Genomic DNA, 18,726 nt, shown 5'->3' with positions numbered 1-18,726 from the left:
CTAATTTGAAGGTCATATTGTCTCTAGGATATTTTCTTGAACAGGTTCATTCTTTTGTGAAACATGTTCTATAGTGTATATAACTCTTTTAAGAGATTAAAACCCAAAGTGGAATAGGAGATAACCATCAACTTTTGGGATGGTGCCTGGCTTTGTACAAGGTGCTTATAATGCATCATTTATTTGAATCCTCTAGTAGCCTTTAGAGATACTATCATACCCCTTTGAGGTGGGCAAATAAGGTATTTTGAGATGAGGAGATAAGTGGTATTTTATGCCCAAGATCATCCAGCTAAATGGGTGGCAGAGTTGAACTCGGGGAGTCTGAGTCTAAAAAATGCTCTTAATCTCTGTAATATCAATAGCCGTATTGATACTTAATAGCATGTTCTTCTGTAACAAGATGTTATGGCAAAACAGTTAAGTGTTCTAGCTCTACCATTTATTAGCTGTAATATTGGTCAGTTAGGCTGAAGAAACTGTCTCAAATATAGTTACTGGTCAGAGTGTATTACTTAGGGCAGCCAGGAACTGAAGCAGGCGGTAATTAAGGGGGAAAGGCCTTCACTCACTGTAAAAAGTGGCTCAGTGAAGTTGGATAAATCACTACCACGGCAGTGAAACACCCGGAAAGAACAAGACTTGAAACGTTCAAGAAACATTCGAAGAACAAAGACACTGCATTGTACTTTTTAATTGCACAGGTAGTTTTAAATAAATGGAGAAAGCACCGTCCAAAGTCACACTAGCACGGAAAGATTTCATCGAGCGTTTACATAGTAGCTGTCCGTAATTTTACTAAAGATTCTTGATCTGTACTTGAACTGTACATGAGGGAAAAGGAGCCCCCTCAGGTAGGTGTTCCGCTTGCAGAAGCAAACTAAAGGACCTAAAGTCGGAGGCAAGCCTGGGATGCTGAGAAGGGAAAAGAGAAATTGATGAAGGACCATTCGTTAACTCCATGTCTGAAACACTTATCGCGTGACCCTTGTGTAAGTACTTCAGGGCAAACCACCGCCCTTAAGATCAAGGTACACCCTCAGAAGCTGTAATTCTGGATCATAGTAATGTATCTACGTACCCTGGACCACTAAAGGTCAAAAGACAATACTTGGGGTGACCTAGGAGGCTTGAACAAATACTTTAGAGGGATTCTCTAGGACCGCACCCCCTCTACTTTGGCTTTCTGGGTGAAGCACAGGCCTTGTGCTGTCCTCCAGGCAGTGTCACAGTCAGAGCATCAGCACCGGATCACTCCTTAGACACTAATCAGCTGGGGAAAGAGTTCACTGGCAAAAGGGTCCTCCCAAGAATGGTCTGCATCAAGCAGGGAGGACATGTCGCTCAGGGGAGAAGGGGACCCCTCACAGCTACAGTCACTGTACGCATCCAGCAGGCAGCAAGATGGCTTCAGGCAGTTGCTGGTTGAAAGCAGATCTGAGATACCCAGCTCTGGAATGAAGTCATCTTCTACAAGTTCTTCCTTCACTGAGACAGTGAATTCAGGGTGATCTTTCTCTGAGGGGCTGAAAGGTGCTTCCTCAATTTTCACTACCACATTGGCTTCGCTCTCGGTCTCAGAGGGCATCTCTAAGACTAAGGGCTTTGTATATACGTGATCAAAACGAATCAGTTCATTAATGGCTTCCAGCTTGGCTGATGACGTCCCCAGGGATGGAGAAGGGGAGGCCGGTAAGGAACTGGGTCCTTCTGGGTCCACTTCTGGGAGCTGCTCCAGGCTGGCAGACTCTGGGGAAGGACATCTGAGGAACATGACTGGGTCCAAGTTGAACAGAATGCCCAACAGGATATCAGACTGGAAAAGGAAAAATAAATGGCATTCAACTGCTACAGTGCACTGAGAACTGACCTTAGTGCTAGGTTCCATAATGTACACTAATCCTTCCGCTACAGGATGATCTCTGGGACCCACCAGACCCACTCATGCACCCTTCGCTGCATGTCCTAGACCACCTGGGAACAGGAAGGTAGTCAGTGTTCAGCCCCAACTCAACCAAATCTGCACTGCCCGCATCTGTCTGGTTCAGGGTGTCAGGCATCACACAGACGGAACCGAGTAAACAGCTCTTTAGTAAAATCTGAGTAAGCCCTACCTCAGAGTCTGAAGAGTCAATGCCATCAGAGTCCATGGGGAGATGTTCTGGAGGGGTGACAACTGGGCCTGCACCTGCTGCAGAGGTGCACGTAGTCTGAGTGCTGCGGACTCAGCAGACCCGGCCACCAGCCCCACTCCATTCCCCTGGAAGGAAAGATCAGTCAGTGAACAGCTCCAACAGCTGGGTGTCCCCAGGGAAATGCTTGCCAGGAGGCTCTGATTCTCAACTTTTAAGAAAGCTAAAAAAACTTTTTTTTAAAATTCATTTATTTTGGCTGTGCTGGGTCTGACTTGACAGCATGTGGGATCTAGTTCCCTGACCAGGGATCAAACCTGGGCCCCAGCATTGGGAGCACAGAGTCTTAGCCACTGGACCACCAGGGAAGTCCCTGGAAAATTATTCTTTAGAGCTGAAATCTTTCCCTTACACATCTGTTATTTCCATTTTTTTGAGTCTTCCTTGAGGAAAAGAAAAGGGAGGTAAGGCTAACTTCTTTTTATTTTCTGTACGATGAAATGTTTTTCTTCCCCAAGCTAAGATTCAGGCAGGACTGTTATTCCTAATTATTATTATCTTATTTATATTCTCAATAAGAGTAACATCCCTAGTAATAAAGTTCTGTAGTGAATTGAGGCCCAGAATCTTTTTGGATAGTGCTGTACTCAGACACTCAGTCATGTCCAACCTTTTACAACCGCATGGACTGTAGCCAGCAGGCTCTTCTATCCATGAAATTTTCCAGGCAAGATACTGGAGTGGAAAGCCATTTCCTGCTCCAGGGAATCTTTCCAACTCAGGGCTCGAACCCATGTTATTATTTTTAAAGTTTGTTCTGAACATTACTTTTAGAGCAGAACTGCCAGTCAACCTTAGACCACATATCTGTTATCACTGGATTTGCCATAAATTAAAACCCACACATCACGCTTCCATCAGAAAGGTGTGTCTATCACAAAGAATCCCTTCTCTTATTCATATTCATCAAAGAGCTATTTTAATTTTAGTAGCATTCAAAGTCAGGTTTGACTGCCACTCTTATCCTGGTTCTCCTCAACGCTGGCATTGTAGACACATGTCAGCTACCGGCATTTGTTAGTACTTGCTCTTAAAGAGTCTTGTGTAACTTATTCCAGTTATTAGGACTTAGTACTATTCAACTACACCCTTGAAAAAAGAATATCCTTAAAAAAAGAGGTCATGTCACTTAAAACCAGTTCTTACATATGGCACCAAATAAAGGACATAACTCACCTTGGTCTCTGCTTCCTCTTCAGTCATTAGGGCATCCATTCCCAACCGCTGTCTTAACTCCTGATTCTCAACTACAAGGCCATGAGTTTTCTCTCGTAAAAGCTGATTTTCTAACAAAAGTTTTTGGTTCTGGAAGAAAGTTCAGAAGAGGCTATTAAAACATCTCATTCTTTCACTTTAAGAACACACCTGACAGCTTCACTACAGCAGGTTTTCTTTCCTTCTCCTGGATCTTTTGGAAAACTCTATCCTTACACAGTTGTTCATAGTACGTATCAAAAGGCAAGGTCATAAATATAAAAAATAAGCTATTTAACAAGTGCCATTACATGAGGGTCACATATAACAAAGTGCCCCCAACTACTAATAGAGACCTCAGCAAAGAGTGACTAGTAGCTTTAATTTAGATGTGATGGTTTAAAAAATCCTATCTTGAACTGGCAGGTAATAATAAAAGTGGTAGTGGTGAGCTGTAAAATTAACAGGTTTAAAAAAAAGACCACCACAAATACTCTTTATGTATTCAAGATGTGTAACCGGCAACAATTTTAAGTTTAGGTAACAAGTGGGCCCAAGAAGGGGAAGGGAACCGTTGGTGGACTAAATCAGGAAAATTTAAGCAATGATTTCCTATCAGCTTTTACTAATTTCTTAGTACTAATTGATTAAACATTGTTTAATGCTGTAATTCACCAACAATCAATTTAGACTGATCTAGCACCAAATACCAGAGGGTCAATCACTTCTGTTCTCATCAAGCTTCGCCACTTAACAAACTACCAATCTTAGACTCGCTTAACTTTTAACAATACATCCAATTGTATTCTAAAGGAGATGAAACAACCAACCATTCACCAGGGAAAGCTACACAATGGATGTACAATAAAGTGTTTGGCCTTAAGTATTTTTACCTCTTCTTCCAAATCTACCACTTGTTGCTCCAGCTCACTCATTCGAGCTTTCTTCCGGTCTCTGGCAGTCTGAGCTGCTACTCTGTTTTTCAGTTTCCTGAGAACAGAAAGAGACATACCACACTAAATCATCTCAAACCTTATTTATTTGAAAACTTGGCCAGCTGGTGCTTTCACTTTAATTTACAATATACAGTAATGGTAAAATACATTTCAGGCTCCTCCCCTCAATAAAAGAAACCCCCCCCCCCAAAAAAAAAATCAACCTTCTGTGGATCTCGCTAGCAGACCTAACTCACCCTCCCCCGTATTGCGTCACCCACCTCAGCCTCGTCCCCGCCACAGCACAGGCTGGACACAAATATTACTCATTTTGCATCATAAGATATTTTATCCTCCCCTTTCTATTTCCCATTGCTTCCTGATTACAGTCCCCTCAAAAAGGATCCAACCAGGACTGATTAAAGCTAGCGAAGGCTGCAATCGCGCTACTGCAGCCGATAACGTAACAACCTAACTTCTAAGAGGCTGATGCGACTTTCCTCCTGGTGCTGAAAGCCAAGGCCCATGTCTGCTCCAGCGGGCACTTCATAAATCACAAAAAAAGCACACTGGTCATAGTAACATTTACGAAGGAGTAAGTACTAGGCATTTCTCCACAGCCCCAGCGACCTCGGGAAGTAGATAACCATTTTTAAGGACGCAGAGACTGACTGAGGAGCCTCATAGTGCTTCCAGTCCCTTCAACAGCTGGCATTTCAGCTCCGTGAGCCTCCAAAAAAGTAGGTAAACCCATGGCTCCACGTCACAGCCCAAGTTCAGAGAAGCTGAACCAGGGGTCTGTGGTCACACAGCTAAAGGGCCTGGAACACAGGTGCCAGCGTACCCTGCTCTGGTCATCTCTAACGAGACAGAAACGAAAGAAAGAAAAAAGGCCTGCGCTGCCCTGGACTCCACCTAGCGCAATGGATCGGCCAGTCCAGACTTCCTGCCCTGCCCCGCCCCGCCCCGCGCCGCGCCACGCTGGCACCGGACCGGCCAGACACCGGCGCCCGAACGCTGCAGGCGGTCAGCGCGACCCCCAGGCCCCTGTCCCGCCTTCGATTTCGGCCCCCAAACCCCCGAAGCTCGCCCACCTCCGCAGCGCCTTCTCTTCGGGGCTCAGGTGCGTGAGGCGCTGTCGCTTGCGCGCCTGGGGCGGAACCCCGCTCGCCCCCTCCGGGCTGGCCCCTTGCTGGCCCGGCACCATGACCGGCAGAGCCCGGCCTGCCGGGGCTCCGGCGACAGCAGCGGGCTGGCCGGACAGAAGGAGTACTTTAGGGGCCCCGGCGGCCGGGCTCTGCGCGGGTGCAACCACCACCATGGCCGGAGCGTGTCTACGCCAGTGCGCGCCGCCGCTGCCCAGTGGGCCGGCCCCGCCGGGCCCAGCCTTTCTACGATCGTGGCCCTTTTCGATTGGCCAGCGCCTCGTGACGCACGCCTACCTCTGCGCCCATTGGCCCGGATGATTTGGAGGGGCGGGGCCAGGGCGTCCACTGTGGCCACCGCGGTCTTACGCAGGGGGCGCCGGAGCCTTTTGCGCGGTGGCCACAGGCAGAAGTCTAAGAGCAGGTGCGGGGCCCCTGAGAGCAGGGTGGGGGGTGGGCCCCGGGAACTTGAGGAAGGGTCCGGAACAAGGCGGAGTTTCCTCACTACATGGATTTCCCCCCCTATGCTGACGGAGAGTTTAATTCGAAACCGCGAGGTTTCCGGACAGGAATTTTGACGGAGATTTTTATCCCCTCCTGAGAAAATTGTATCTTGTGCGCCACTTCGGGCCCGGAGCTGAGTGGAAAATCCAAAGGGTAGCGCGAATCTGGCCTTGGGTTAGGAAAAAAGTAGCCTGCAGAGAAATTCCGCGAAATAAGTCCTTAGGGAGTGAGATCGCCCGTTTTAAAATTAGATTTACCTCATAGTGAAGGTTTAATAAACCATAGGTGATGTTCTCTCAGAATGCGGGAGTGCCTGTAATTTCGTTTCTCTTTGCCTCTCTAAACTTTCAGCTGTGAGCGTGTATTTATGAAAAGACAAAAAAAGATGTGTATAAAAGATGGGAGATTCAGGGCTCCTGCCTGCCTGTTATGGCGCAAAGGGAGTCGGGGTGGGGTACTTGTGAAAGAGGGGCCTCCGAACTGTAGCTGGGGACCAGTTTAGACACAGGAATATTAAAATGGAGAAACCTGAGGAAACGCCCTCCACAGGCATTTTCACTTTTTTGAAGCAAACTATAAAATGTTAAGTTCCCTGGAATCACGAAGCAACCCTTTCTTTACTCTGTGCTTAGCACTGTTTTAGGTTCGTAGGGATGTTGTTCTTCAGTGGCTGAGTCGTGTTCCGCTGTTTTGTGACCCCATGGACTGTAATCTGCCAGGCTCCTCTGTCCATGGGATTTCCCAGGCAAGAATAACTGGAGTGGGTCGGCATTTCCTTCAGGAGATCTTCCCAACCTAAGGGTGGAAGCTAAAGATCCTGCATTGGCAGGTGGATTCCTTACCACTGAGCCACCAGAGAAAGCCCTAAAGGGACTAAAAGCCCTAAAGGGAGTGAGTGAATCTCTGGTGGTTGGAAGGTAGGCAAAGAGTGAAAGAATGCTTCCAGGTAATTCTTTGGTGTTATTAAGTCAGACTAGCTTTTCAGTTATCTTTTGGTGGTGAGAAAACAAGCTGGGATGAAGGAATGAATGAAAATTCAATCTCTCAATATACAGGCCCCTTTCAGGCATGGTTTCGGTCATCCCCAGGGCTGGACTGTGAGTCTCCTAGTATTTTCTCCAAACCGGAGGAGTAAACTCAGTGATTTTATTTAAACTGAGTCGGCCCACCTCAGAGCATCCTGAGCACAGGCTGCTTCCTTTGACTGGAAAAGATATAGGAGCTGATCAGAGAACAGGACAAAGCAGCCAGCCTCCCTTTTAACCTCATCAGCCTTGAGCTAACGGTCCTAAAGTGCATGCAGGGTAGGACTCACTCCTGGCCCTGGAACATTTGGGGGAAATTCCTTGCAATGCTTTCTGGTTGAGACATACATGTTCCTGTTAAAGGACCTTGAAAAGCTGTAAGAGGTTCTGAGAAAAGCCATGTAAATGTCATGAAGACTTTTAAGTTAATATTTGTGAAGACCAAAAGAATGTCTGGCACTGTGTAAGAAATCTCAAGGCAACTAAAAGAAATTTAAATCATTTAGACTTGAAAATGCATGAGGATTTTATCAGTCCAGCATGGTGTAAATAAGTAACCATATGGAAAAGGTACAAGAGCTGGGGCAGAGGAGGAAAGGAGGATTGCATTTTAGTCTTGGTCAATGGGGTAGAAATAGAATGTTGAAACTAACTCCCCCAGCTTTGTTTTCAAGGCCCTTTTAAAAAAATCTTGAATAAACATGTTAAATCATACTCAAAACCAGTCATTGGACCCAGTGCTGATTTCTCTCCGTGGAATCATGAACACTCTTGTCCAAACCTTTGAACAGTTTTATATCCTTTCTGTAAGGTTACTCTGATAATTCTTGCATCAGATGCCATTAATATTTTAAACCAAGGCAGTTGTGATTAGAGCTCTAAACTATACAAAACACAAAGTTCTTAGTCTTTGTGAAATGCAAGAAAGAGTAGAACATTCAGTTCAGTTCAGTAGCTCAGTCGTGTCTGACTCTTTGCGACCCCATGGACTGCACGCCAGGCTTCCCTGTCCATCACCAACTCCCGGAGCTTGCTCAAACTTATGTCCATAGAGTTGGTGTTGCTGTCCAACCATCTCATCCTCCTTCATCCGCTTCTCCTCTTAATTTAGAACGTTAAGTCTAAATAAATGTCAATGCAAAAAAAAAAAAAAAAAAAAAAACAACTACACCAAAGCAACCCAGAAGCAATCTGAAGCTAAAATTCAAGAACTGCTCTATCTACTACAGGAACCACTGACCACAGGTGGCAAGCGATTCTTTTTTTTTTTTTTAATCTTTCTTTATTTGGCTGCACCAGGTCTTAAGCCTAATCCTAAAATTGGAGTCTTAGTTGTGGCAGGCAAACTTTTAGTTGCATCATGTAGGATCTAGTTTCCTGACCAGGGAACAAATCCAGGCCCCCTGAATTAGGAGCACTGAGTCCTAGCCACTGGACCCCCAGGGAAGTTCCTGCCTATTTATTCTTTTTCCCATCTCTCTTTTTCAGTCTCCATTGTAACACTCTACACTCATGCTTAATCTTCCCAAGGTGTACTGCCCTGCGGTAGAAAAATGTCTGGGGCTAGCCTGGAAAATCCCATGGACTGAGGAGCCTGGTAGGCTGCAGTCCATGGGGTCGCTAAGAGTCGGACAGGACTGAGCGACTTCACTTTCACTTTTCACTTTCATGCATTGGAGAAGGAAATGGCAACCCACACCAGTGTTTTTGCCTGAAGAATCCCAGGGACGGGGGAGCCTGGTGGGCTGCCATCTCTGGGGTCGCACAGAGTCGGACACGACTAAAGCGACTTAGCAGCAGCAGCAGCAGCAGGAACAAATAGACCTATCAAGCTACTAGTGATGAGATCGGAAAAGGAAATGACCTTCATCACTGAGTATCAAATCCCTTTCCAATTCCATTGGTTCTACTCCTTTGTTATATACAAAGTTGAGTTGTCAGCAGATACTTCAATACCATAATTTTTAATGATAAATCATTATCATTGGCTTCTAAGTCAAAAGATGTTCAGACAATTGAAGGGCATTGTTATAACCAAATATGCCTTCCTTACTTATCCATTTAGGTATACAAACAAAGTTTGGGGGCACTCTTTTAATGAAAAAAAAAAAAAGGAATAAAGTTAACGCTGAATCCTGCCTCACTCTAGCAATAAGTACTATTAATCCGCTGATACATGATGGAAAGATACATTTCCAATGTATTTTATTCTGTGTTTAATAATTACCAAAATTTGGAATATAAGTTGTTTTGATAAGGCTTATAAAATTTGTCATGATTTAAATTGTTACAATAGCTCCATGCAGAATAATTTTTTATGGTTTGAAAAAAGCTTTAAAATACTTAAATACATGTATTTTTTGTCCAAGGTAGCCTATTAGGTAATCAACAATAGACTTTTAAGCATAAAACTATGTTGCATTGAGATAAAACCTGTAAGGAAAGTAGAATGGGCAGGAATACACAGATGGTGCTGTACTCTTCTCAGTGCATCTTATCAGGAGGCACAAGATGACCATTTGTCCCAAAACTAGTGATGTTAATTCTTACCACTTGGTTACCATAGTACCCCCTGAAGTTAATTAGTACTGGTACTTAATAAGAAAGATATTTTAAGATTTCTAGCTATCCTGTTCCTCATTAGATTTTCACTCACAGTTCTAGGATCCATAGATGATTCTTCCTTAAATTAATTGTTACCACAGTGATTTCCTTTCTTTAAAAAAAACCAAAAACTTTATTCCTGACTGCGCTGGCCTTCGCTGGCTGTGCACTGGCCTCAGTGTTGGGGCCTCTCGTTGTGGTGGCTTCTCTTGTGTTGGAACGTGAGCTTTAGGGCAGATGGGCTCAGTAGCTGTGGTGCATAGGCTTAGTTGCCCCAGTGGCATGTGGGGTCTTTCTGGGCCAGGGATTAAACCCGTGTCCCCTTGCATTCCTAGGTGGATTCTTCAGCGACCAGGCAAGTCCCACAAGGCTTTCTTAGACTGCTAGTACAGATTGTTATCTAACTCTTTCATTGTTACCTAGCGTTCCATTTGTGTACACATTGTTATGTTTCTCCAACTGGATTTCAAAAAGCTCATTAGAAACAGAAGCATGTGCTACACTTCTTTGTGTTTAGTATAGTGCTGAGTATACATTAGACATTCAAATAAATATATTTTTAAATGGCTATTAAACTGTTAGGTTGTCAGCAATATGCTTTAAAAGACAGAACATCTTTTAAATTACTCTGGCAGATTGCTACATAATACCATTTTCTTGAAAGCAGAATTCAAGACAAAGCTGGTCTGTCTTGGACTCATTACTAAAGCCTGGAATGTGCTCATTTTAAGGCACTAAGGCAATATTTCTAGTTATTTACACAGCATCTATTCTATTTTTCTTCCTTATTAAAAAAAAAAATAATAATACTTTTGTACAGGTTGCCTAACTGAAAACATTCAGCTTCCCAATTCCCTGGAAACTCTTGAGTAGATGTGGAATGAAGTTCAGGCCAGTGTGTAAGTGGAAGTAGTAGGCAGAGAGGATTCCGGGAAAGCTTGTTCAATGAAGACTCTGCTGGGAGGCATTACGCCTTTTGACTGTTGCCCCTTTTTCCCCCGGGCAGTGTTGCTTGCCTGCAATGCTGATGACAGTGGAAAGATTGAGACAGTTCATCAGCCACCCTGCAAACATGAGGGAGGAAGCCACAAACTAAGGATGTCAGAGAGTAAAGACGGAAGGAGTCTGGGTTCCTGACGCCGTCAGAGAGTGGTCATCTAGCCCTGACCTAGTAGTTCTAGACTGCCTGCTTACAGATCCCAAGTTACATGTGACAAGTAGAATTATCATGGTGCCTGGGTTTTTATTATCTGCCATACAACACAATCCTCACTTTTACAGGCACTTACTTACACGATGCCCTAAGTCAGATTTTCCAAACACTGTCTTTGTTGTTCTTGTGAATGGGCTACTAGTACTGCTGAAGAAATAGAGTGACAGGAAGTAGGTGGATCCCAGAGACAAAATTTTTATCAGTTCCCTTCCAATACCAGGAAAAGAGATGAGTCACTTAGCATTATGCTGCAGCTAAGTTGCTTCAGTTGTGTCCGACTCTGTGCAACCCCAGAGACGGCAGCCCACCAGGCTCCCCCGTCCCTGGGATCCTCCAGGCAAGAACACTGGAGTGGGTTGCCGTTTCCTTCTCCAATGCATGAAAGTGAAAAAGTGAAAGTGAAGTCGCTCAGTCGTGTCCAACTCTTAGCGACCCCATGGGCTGCAGCCCACCAGGCTCCTCCATCCATGGGATTTTCCAGGCAAAAGTACTGGAGTGGGGTGCCATTGCCTTCTCCGACTTAGCATTATAGCATCACTATTTTGTGGCCAGAAAAAAAACAAAAACAAACCCTGTAAGTTCTAAGGGGCAAAATAATCATCTTAAAGCTACACTTTCCAGCTTATCTATCTGTCCTATACTTCAGTCCCGTCATTTTTCTGGAATGTCCTTTTCCTCTCTCTGTTTAAACCTTAGTTTCCCAACCTCATCATTAATGACATTTGAGGCTGAACAATCCTTTGTTGTGGGGTGAGGCGGTGTCCTGTGCATTGTGAAATTTTACTAGCATTCACTAGATGCCAGGAGCACCCCACCCCCACTCTTGCCCATTATGACAACCAAAATTGTCTCTGGACATGATCAGTGTCCCTGGGAGCCGAGACCTCCCCCTCCACCCACCATTAAGATCCACTGCTCTAAACTTGCTGCCTATGATTATCGGCAGTACTGCCTACCTACCTAGATCTCCATGTTAAACTGTAAGCTTCCTGAAGGCAGGGACTACATCTGACTCATCTTTGTAATCTCCCTGTTCATTGACAAAACAGATATTAAAATGGTCCAGGACAATAATGGGAATAGATTTCAAGAATCCTGGCTCCTTGATACCATGATTTTGACACTCACTGTTAAAGATGCCTGGTATCTTATTTTATAGGCACTCATGCTGTAGTCAAGAGACAGATTCTAGCAGGAAAGTGCTACATGGCTTATTGTTATAAACACCAATTGGATGGTAAAGGAGAGCAAAAAATTGTAAGACAACTTTTTATGGTCTCACAAAGAGAAATGAAAAATTCTTAAATGATAAGGGAAAGAGTGAAAAGCCAAAGTCTGTCTACACTATTTTTATTTCCTTAATAGAATCAAAGTTGTATTTTAGTCAGAAAGTGCTACCTACACCCCTCACCCAGTTCCCGTTCCCCCAACATTGTCCTTTTACATGACTGTGGTGCATCTGTCACAGCTAAGAAACTGACCTGAAACCACAGATTCATTACCCGTGAGAAATGGATGCAGTCTTTTGGTTTGCTAGGATTAGTGATTCTAGTGCTTTTAATTTCATGAGTGTGTGTTTAAAGGCAGACATTTTTGAACCATCTGAGTAACAAGACACCAACATGTGGGCAGGAAGTCCTCCTGGTCCTGCTGGCGGATGCTTCCTTCAATCCTGCGGGCTGCCCACCCCTTTCTGGAGAAGAGTTGCAACACTTCCTGAAGTTCATTTGTGTGTATTAGGGCTCTAAGAAATTCAATACTCCTTTGGCTTCTGCAAAACGCTGCTGTTCATTTGCTCAGTAAATTAAACAAAGCCTGAAAGGGAGCAGACAGTAACAAAAGGAAAAGTTTTCTTTGAAAAGTGAAGAGATATTACATGACTCTCTTTTACAGTTGGCATTGACCCAGAGCAGTAAATGGCTCAACGTTTGTTTTTGTATTTTTGAAGAAAGTACAGACTCTCCATTGTCAGTACCTTTATTGACACCAAGGTTCAAAGGCAGCAGGAGGAGCAAGTTTTATCTTACTTGAAAGAAGTTTCAGTGGGCAGGTGCCCTTCATTAGTCCTAAGAAAATAAATATCAATGTGCTGGTTGTGAAATTTTTTTTTAATAGACTTTTTTGGGGTATAATTTTAGATCGACAGAAAAGTTACAAGGCCAGTAGAATTCCCTTATGCCACCCTCCCGCCCCACTCCCCTACACAAACAGTTCTAGTTTCCCGTAATGTTATCAGCCTTTTTAGGTGGCACAATGGAAAAAGAATCTGCCTCCAGAACAGGAGACACAAGAGATGTGGGTTCAATCCCTCCATTGGGAAGAGCCCCTGGAGTAGGAAATGGCAACCCACTCCTGTATTCTTGCCTGAAAAACTCTATGGACAAAAGAGTCTGGCAGGCTACAGTTCATGGGGTTACAAAGAGATAGACACAACTGAGCACACACACACAATGTTTTCAGCCTACGCTACCATTGTTACATTTGTCAAAATTCAGAAACCAACACTGACACAGTGCTATTAACCAAACTCTAGATCTTATTTGGATTTCAACAGTTTCTCCCTTACTTTCTGTTTTCTGTTCTAGGATCCTGCCTTGGTTTTGATTGCTTAGCTTTCGTATGGTATATCTGTTTTTGCAAAATGTTTCATGACTAATTTCAGTAAGTGATATTTATCTGCAGTGCTGGATTTACCTAAACTCAACCTTCCCAGACACATACATACCCTGAGGCTCTGACTCTAAAATAATAACAGTTGAATCCCTCCCTCTTTGATGAGATGGCCTTGCCTTCAGGTGATGCTGTGAGTTTTATCCTGACCTGGCGTCGTAGGAGACAAGATTTCTTGAGAATGGCCCAGGGACTTTCAATATTAAAAAAAGAAAAAATCCTCCTGTCTTTTATTTATAGCTAACTTTGTACATCTAATATTCCTGTGGGGAAAGATAGCAAGCTGTACATTTTCTGTTCTCTCATAAACTTTTTTTCATGAAAACATCCAGGATTTATGCAGCTCCAAGAGTCAGCTGGGTAAAATATGAACCAAACTCTGGTTTGGTGAATAAAAGAAATACAAAAAGAGAAAAGCTTTGGGAGCGGAGGACGAGAATTACGATTGCCTCCTAGAATATTAGAACAGAGACCATGCATCTTCCATTTCCAGACCCTGTAAGGACAGTCCTTGCAACCTGGGAGCTGGAGGCCTGGGCTAGCGACATAGACAAATGGACATCGGGCAGGTTTTCAGCTCTCACACATTCTAGTTAGGTAACCTTGGACAAGTTACTTGACCTCTCTGAGCCTCAATTTCCCTGTTAGGAAAATGAGAATCAAGTGTCGACCAAGATAATATGTTAAACACAGCTCATGATGCAGAGAAAGCATCACAATTCATGTTAGTTATTACTCTCACCAAGGGTCATCCACCTTCATACCACGTGTCATTCCCACACTCTTTCTAGTTTCACACAATTCTCATCCTTCCTTCTATCTTTTGAGATCTGGTAGCCAGGAGTTTTGACAGGTCCCAGAAAGCTAAGTAGAGCAATGGTGGGTCCAAGTCTTTAAAATATGTCTAAATATAAAATTTGATCACTGATTACATGCAGAAAAGTGCCCATGAAGGTGGACCGTAGTGATGGATGACATGTAGGAGAGGCGTCATAGGGATGGACACCAGGTGAGTTTTCCCCAGCTTCACCCTCCCCCAACAATAGGACAAAAGGCCCGCATGTCCCCTGGGTGGGCTGGACCTGGCCACAGGTTGCCGACGACCGGTTCTGTCTGTGTGACCTAGGACAACATTCCCAGCAGAGAACTGCCAACATTGCCTCGGTACACAAACCTGTGACCTCCGGTGAGATTCCGGGGCGGGGCCTGGATGATGCCATACCTGGGGCTGGGGGGGCTCATGGGAGTTGCTCTGCACAGAACAGCTGAGCAAGGCTGCAGGATCTGGGGAGGAAGAGGTTGGGATCTCCAGTTTTTTAAAAAGGGACCCTGTTGGGACCTTCCTGGTGGTCCAATGGTTAGCTCCGAGCTTTCACTGCGGAGGGCCTGGGTTCAATCCCTGGTCGGGGAACTAGGATCTCACAAGTCACAAGGCGCAGCCAGAAAAAAAAGTGGGGAACCCTGTTGTTTCGTACTAAACAGAATCATTTTGTGTTTGAAAATGAGTTGTGTTTTCCAACCTAGAGTTCCAGAATTATAGAGTTTATTACAATCCTTAGGACCCACAACATGTTTCCTAAAAGCCCTCGTCATGGTCTATGCCTGCACGGGAGCCAGAAGTGGGGGACCGACCACTAAATTTGAATAGCACGGGGTGGGGGTTAGCCCTTGGCTCTGCTGGGGACCAGGAATATACCATGGATCTCTTCAAGAGCTTTTTTTTCATTGTTGTTGTCTGTTTCTGTTTTAAATTATTTGTTTATTTTTGGCTATCCTGAGTCTTCATTGCTGTGCGAGCTTTTCTCTAGTTTCAGAAGGATCTCAGGGGCTAGTGGTGGTGTGTGGGCTTCTCACTGCGGCGGCTTCAGCACAGGCTCGAGCTTCAGTAGTTGTGGCACGTGGACTCGGCAGTTGCAGCTCCGGGCTCTGGAGCACAGGCTCGCTAGCTGTGACACATGGGCTTATGAGCTCTGCAGCACGTGGAATCTTTTCGGATCCAGGATCCGAACTTGCGTCTCCTGCATTGGCAGGTGAATTCTTTACCACTGGGCCCCCTGGGAGGCCCTGTTTTTGTCTGTTTTTACTCGAAAAGACAGGCATGTGCCTGAAAGCAGCCTAACAGTGCCTGAGTGACTGGAACACAGGAAGGAGCTTGTTCCAGGCTCCGAAGCAAAGGCAGTCCAGTCTGAGCCCCTTCACTTCACCAGGGCGGCCCTGTCTTAGAATCTGAAGGAAACTGACATCAGCAGAGATAATCCCCTGTTTGAGCCCTTCACGCCCACAAACAGCCTCCTCAGCACTAGATAACAGAACGCTGGTGACCGGAGTGCCCACCCGCCAGCCTCAGACTCCAACCCTGGGCAGCGCTGTCCAGGAACAGGCACTGCCACAGAAGGAATGAATGCAGGTTCTCCGACATCCCAAAGCCACATGCCAGGGATCCTTTAGATTCACCTTCCAGATGACCAGGTGAGTTTACAAGTCAAAGGGCCTCTGAATCTGACTTTACTTTCTAGAACAGAGAAAGGGGTATAGAAGATAGCCACCCTGGGCACAACTTTGGATGAAAATAAAATTTCTCAATTGGTGTGTTTCATCAGTGTCTTGAAAAATCAACTTTGTTCAGGCTTGCAGGAAGTGTGTTGTCTATGTGTAACTTTAAACATTTGGGGGGAAGAAATTGAAAACAGTTTTCTAAAGGGACACTCCTAATCTTGATCAGCAAATGTCCCCCTACTCTTCCAGGGACCAGGACAAGAAGGAGAACAGTTTGCACTGACTTGAGGTTCTCCTGAAGATTTCCATCCTTCACCTGTGCTCAACTATTTGCAGTCAGTAGTTGTTTTTTTTTATTTTTTTTTTTAATTTCTGTTCCATGTGCAATGAACTGATTTTTCCAACACTATGATTAGAACCACAGCCAGAAAAACCTTGATTTGGAGTCAATCATTCATCCTGAGCGCTGTGCTGCCTTTATCTTCTCTCTGGGAGCAGAATCTAGAAGAGGAGACATAATAAGTGACTAATGTTGTATAACTGTAAGCAACCCTTAGGGGTGGGACTGAGGAGCAGAGGCCTAGCTCTGCAGGGCTAACAGGGAAGGCTTCCAAGAGGAGGTAATATTCATGAGGCCTTGAAGGATGAGCAGGAGTTTGTGTAGGATTTAGCTTTACTTTTCCCCCTGCTCCTTCTCCCTGCTAGAGAAACTAGATGCCACCTGGCCCCTGAGCTAGAATCTCAAGAAAGCAGTAATAGTTCATTCAGGGCTAAAAAAGACCTGAAACTAACACCATATATTCAACCTTTGACATCTGCTACCGTTCCTGAGGCTGAGTGGATAAGAAGACCCTTCTGGATTTCGGTATACGTATTCCAACTCTCCTGAGACATCCTTTGCCCCTTTCTTACCCTCATCCTTAGCTTCCTTCAAGATTTCCTTGATATTTTCATTTTAACCAACAACTTTTCTTTAGAAATGGAGACAGGAAAGAAAGAGAGAAAAGATACCTTCCCATCCTCCCCACCCTTCCCTTGTTTGGTTTTCAATTCTGCACACTCACTCCCTCCCCAGTTCCTTACTCTGCTTCTCTCCTAAAAGGAGACAGAAGGGACATTGGGGTATCTGAGTTCAGGGGGTGCTGTCCCTCTCCTGAGTCCCTTGGAGGAGTTATCCCTCGGGGTCAGGAGCCAGGTGGGAGCCTGGGGTTCTGGGATCTGTGTCTGTGCCCCTCCCGCCACCCTCCCCCAAGCCCGCAGCTTTCCTCACTTTGCACAATGAGCTTGTTGACCTTTTCCATTTCATCTTGTTTTTCTTCTGTACCCTCCTTGGCTTGGCAACCACAAATCAACTGCTTCCTCCTTGGCATTTCTTATGTGCATCGCATTGAAATTAAAAACTCAAGAGGAAGAGGCCCCACAGACCTTGAAATGTTTAGCCTGCCTCCTGGCCTTGGCCTCTGGCTCGACTGGTCCCACCTGCTCTCCTGGGAGAGTGGGCAGCTGATGAAATCCAGAGGCCCTGAGACCTCCCTTCCAGTAAGTGCTTTTGTTTGCATATCCTGGTTGGAAAACAGGAACCGCTGGTTGGAAATCAATCGATCAGGGAGGTAAAGTTACTGAATGAGTGGATGAGTGAGCCATAGGCAGTGGCCTTCCCGAGAAAGGCAGAATCTACCATCTCTTTTAACCGGTTAAAATCTTCCTTGTTTGTTTGCTCTCTACTTCTGAAAGTTTTCTTGGAACCCTCTTCCCAGAAGAAGCCAGGTAATGGGAAATCGGGGTCACAAAGAACAAGAAACCTCGTTTGGGCCCTCCTAAGTTACAAAGCTCCTTTTATTTTCAAAGAACCCAACATGAGGATGTGTGAAATAAGTCACTATTAGAACATGAGCAAACAGTTACAGGACGTGAGCCGGGCATGGTGCATAACTCCTAGCCTCTGCTCTCTTTTCTCTGCAAGGTAGGAATTGGCTCTGTTTCTCAGAGGAGGATGAGCAGGCTCTGAGAGGGTAAGCCAAAGGTCACGTGGTTGACCTGGGATTCAAACCTGCATCCCTGTGACTTCAGAGGTTGTCCGGCTTTCCGGAGGTTGCACAGGCGTGGAAAAGACCCAGGCCAGGCCCACTGCTTTTAGGACAAGACGCCGCTGAGGCGACCCCCGCCTTCAGTAATTTGCATGGTATGACACAGAAACTGAAAACCCAAGTCAAGGTGTCCGAAACCAGCAAAAGAAGGTTCCTTTCAGTCGCTGTTCCCGTCCACTGGTGGGGGTACAGATTGGGTGACGTTTACCGTGCAAACAGCAGCCTAGGAGCCAGGCAGAGCCCACACCTAACTGAGTAAATAGCACCTGGAGGCCTCGAGGCAGGGCACCCAAGGTCCCCAGTGAGGCCTCCCTTTGAGAGGCAAACAGGAGAAGGTGCCTGTGGGCTGGGAGCCGGGAGCCCGGAGCGCTGGTCCTAGCACTGCCTCGTGTACGTCTCTGCTCCTCACCTGGAAGCGGAGGAGATCAACTCGGTGACACGGGAATCTGGCTGCAGGGGTCAGTTTGCCGTGGGCAGAGCTGCAGAGGGTCGAATCGAGCTGCCTGGGTTCAAGTGTGAACGTCACCACTCACACACTCTGTGACCCCACACAAGTCCTTCACTTTTCAGAGCCTCTGTTTTCCCATTACTCATCCAGGACCCATCTCACAAGGGTTTTCAAGGAATCACAGTCAGAAGGCACAGTAGGATTCTAGAATAT

At 45.4% G+C, this 18,726-nt stretch overlaps 1 protein-coding gene and 1 long non-coding RNA gene across 2 annotated transcripts; both read right to left on the bottom strand.

Moving 5' to 3' along the window:
* Positions 1–679: 679 nt before the first annotated feature.
* Positions 680–5,690, bottom strand: XBP1 (X-box binding protein 1). The gene is given in 6 exon segments (XM_025267414.2): positions 680–1,816; positions 2,115–2,222; positions 2,225–2,260; positions 3,369–3,497; positions 4,280–4,376; positions 5,416–5,690. Coding segments are annotated over 6 exon segments (1,155 nt in total). The 5' UTR covers positions 5,643–5,690; the 3' UTR covers positions 680–1,258.
* A 10,656-nt stretch (positions 5,691–16,346) lies between these two features.
* On the bottom strand, positions 16,347–18,014 carry LOC112579901. Its single transcript, XR_003104177.2, has 2 exons — positions 17,249–18,014; positions 16,347–16,479 (listed from the first exon to the last, which is right to left on the bottom strand). It is a non-coding gene; the product is annotated as an uncharacterized LOC112579901 (long non-coding RNA).
* Positions 18,015–18,726: the final 712 nt, after the last annotated feature.

Source organism: Bubalus bubalis, chromosome 17, assembly GCF_019923935.1.
Source record: "Bubalus bubalis isolate 160015118507 breed Murrah chromosome 17, NDDB_SH_1, whole genome shotgun sequence".
NCBI classification, from domain to species: domain Eukaryota; kingdom Metazoa; phylum Chordata; class Mammalia; order Artiodactyla; family Bovidae; genus Bubalus; species Bubalus bubalis.
Note: the sequence above shows the minus strand (reverse complement) of the source record. Positions and strands in the feature narration are given on the sequence as shown.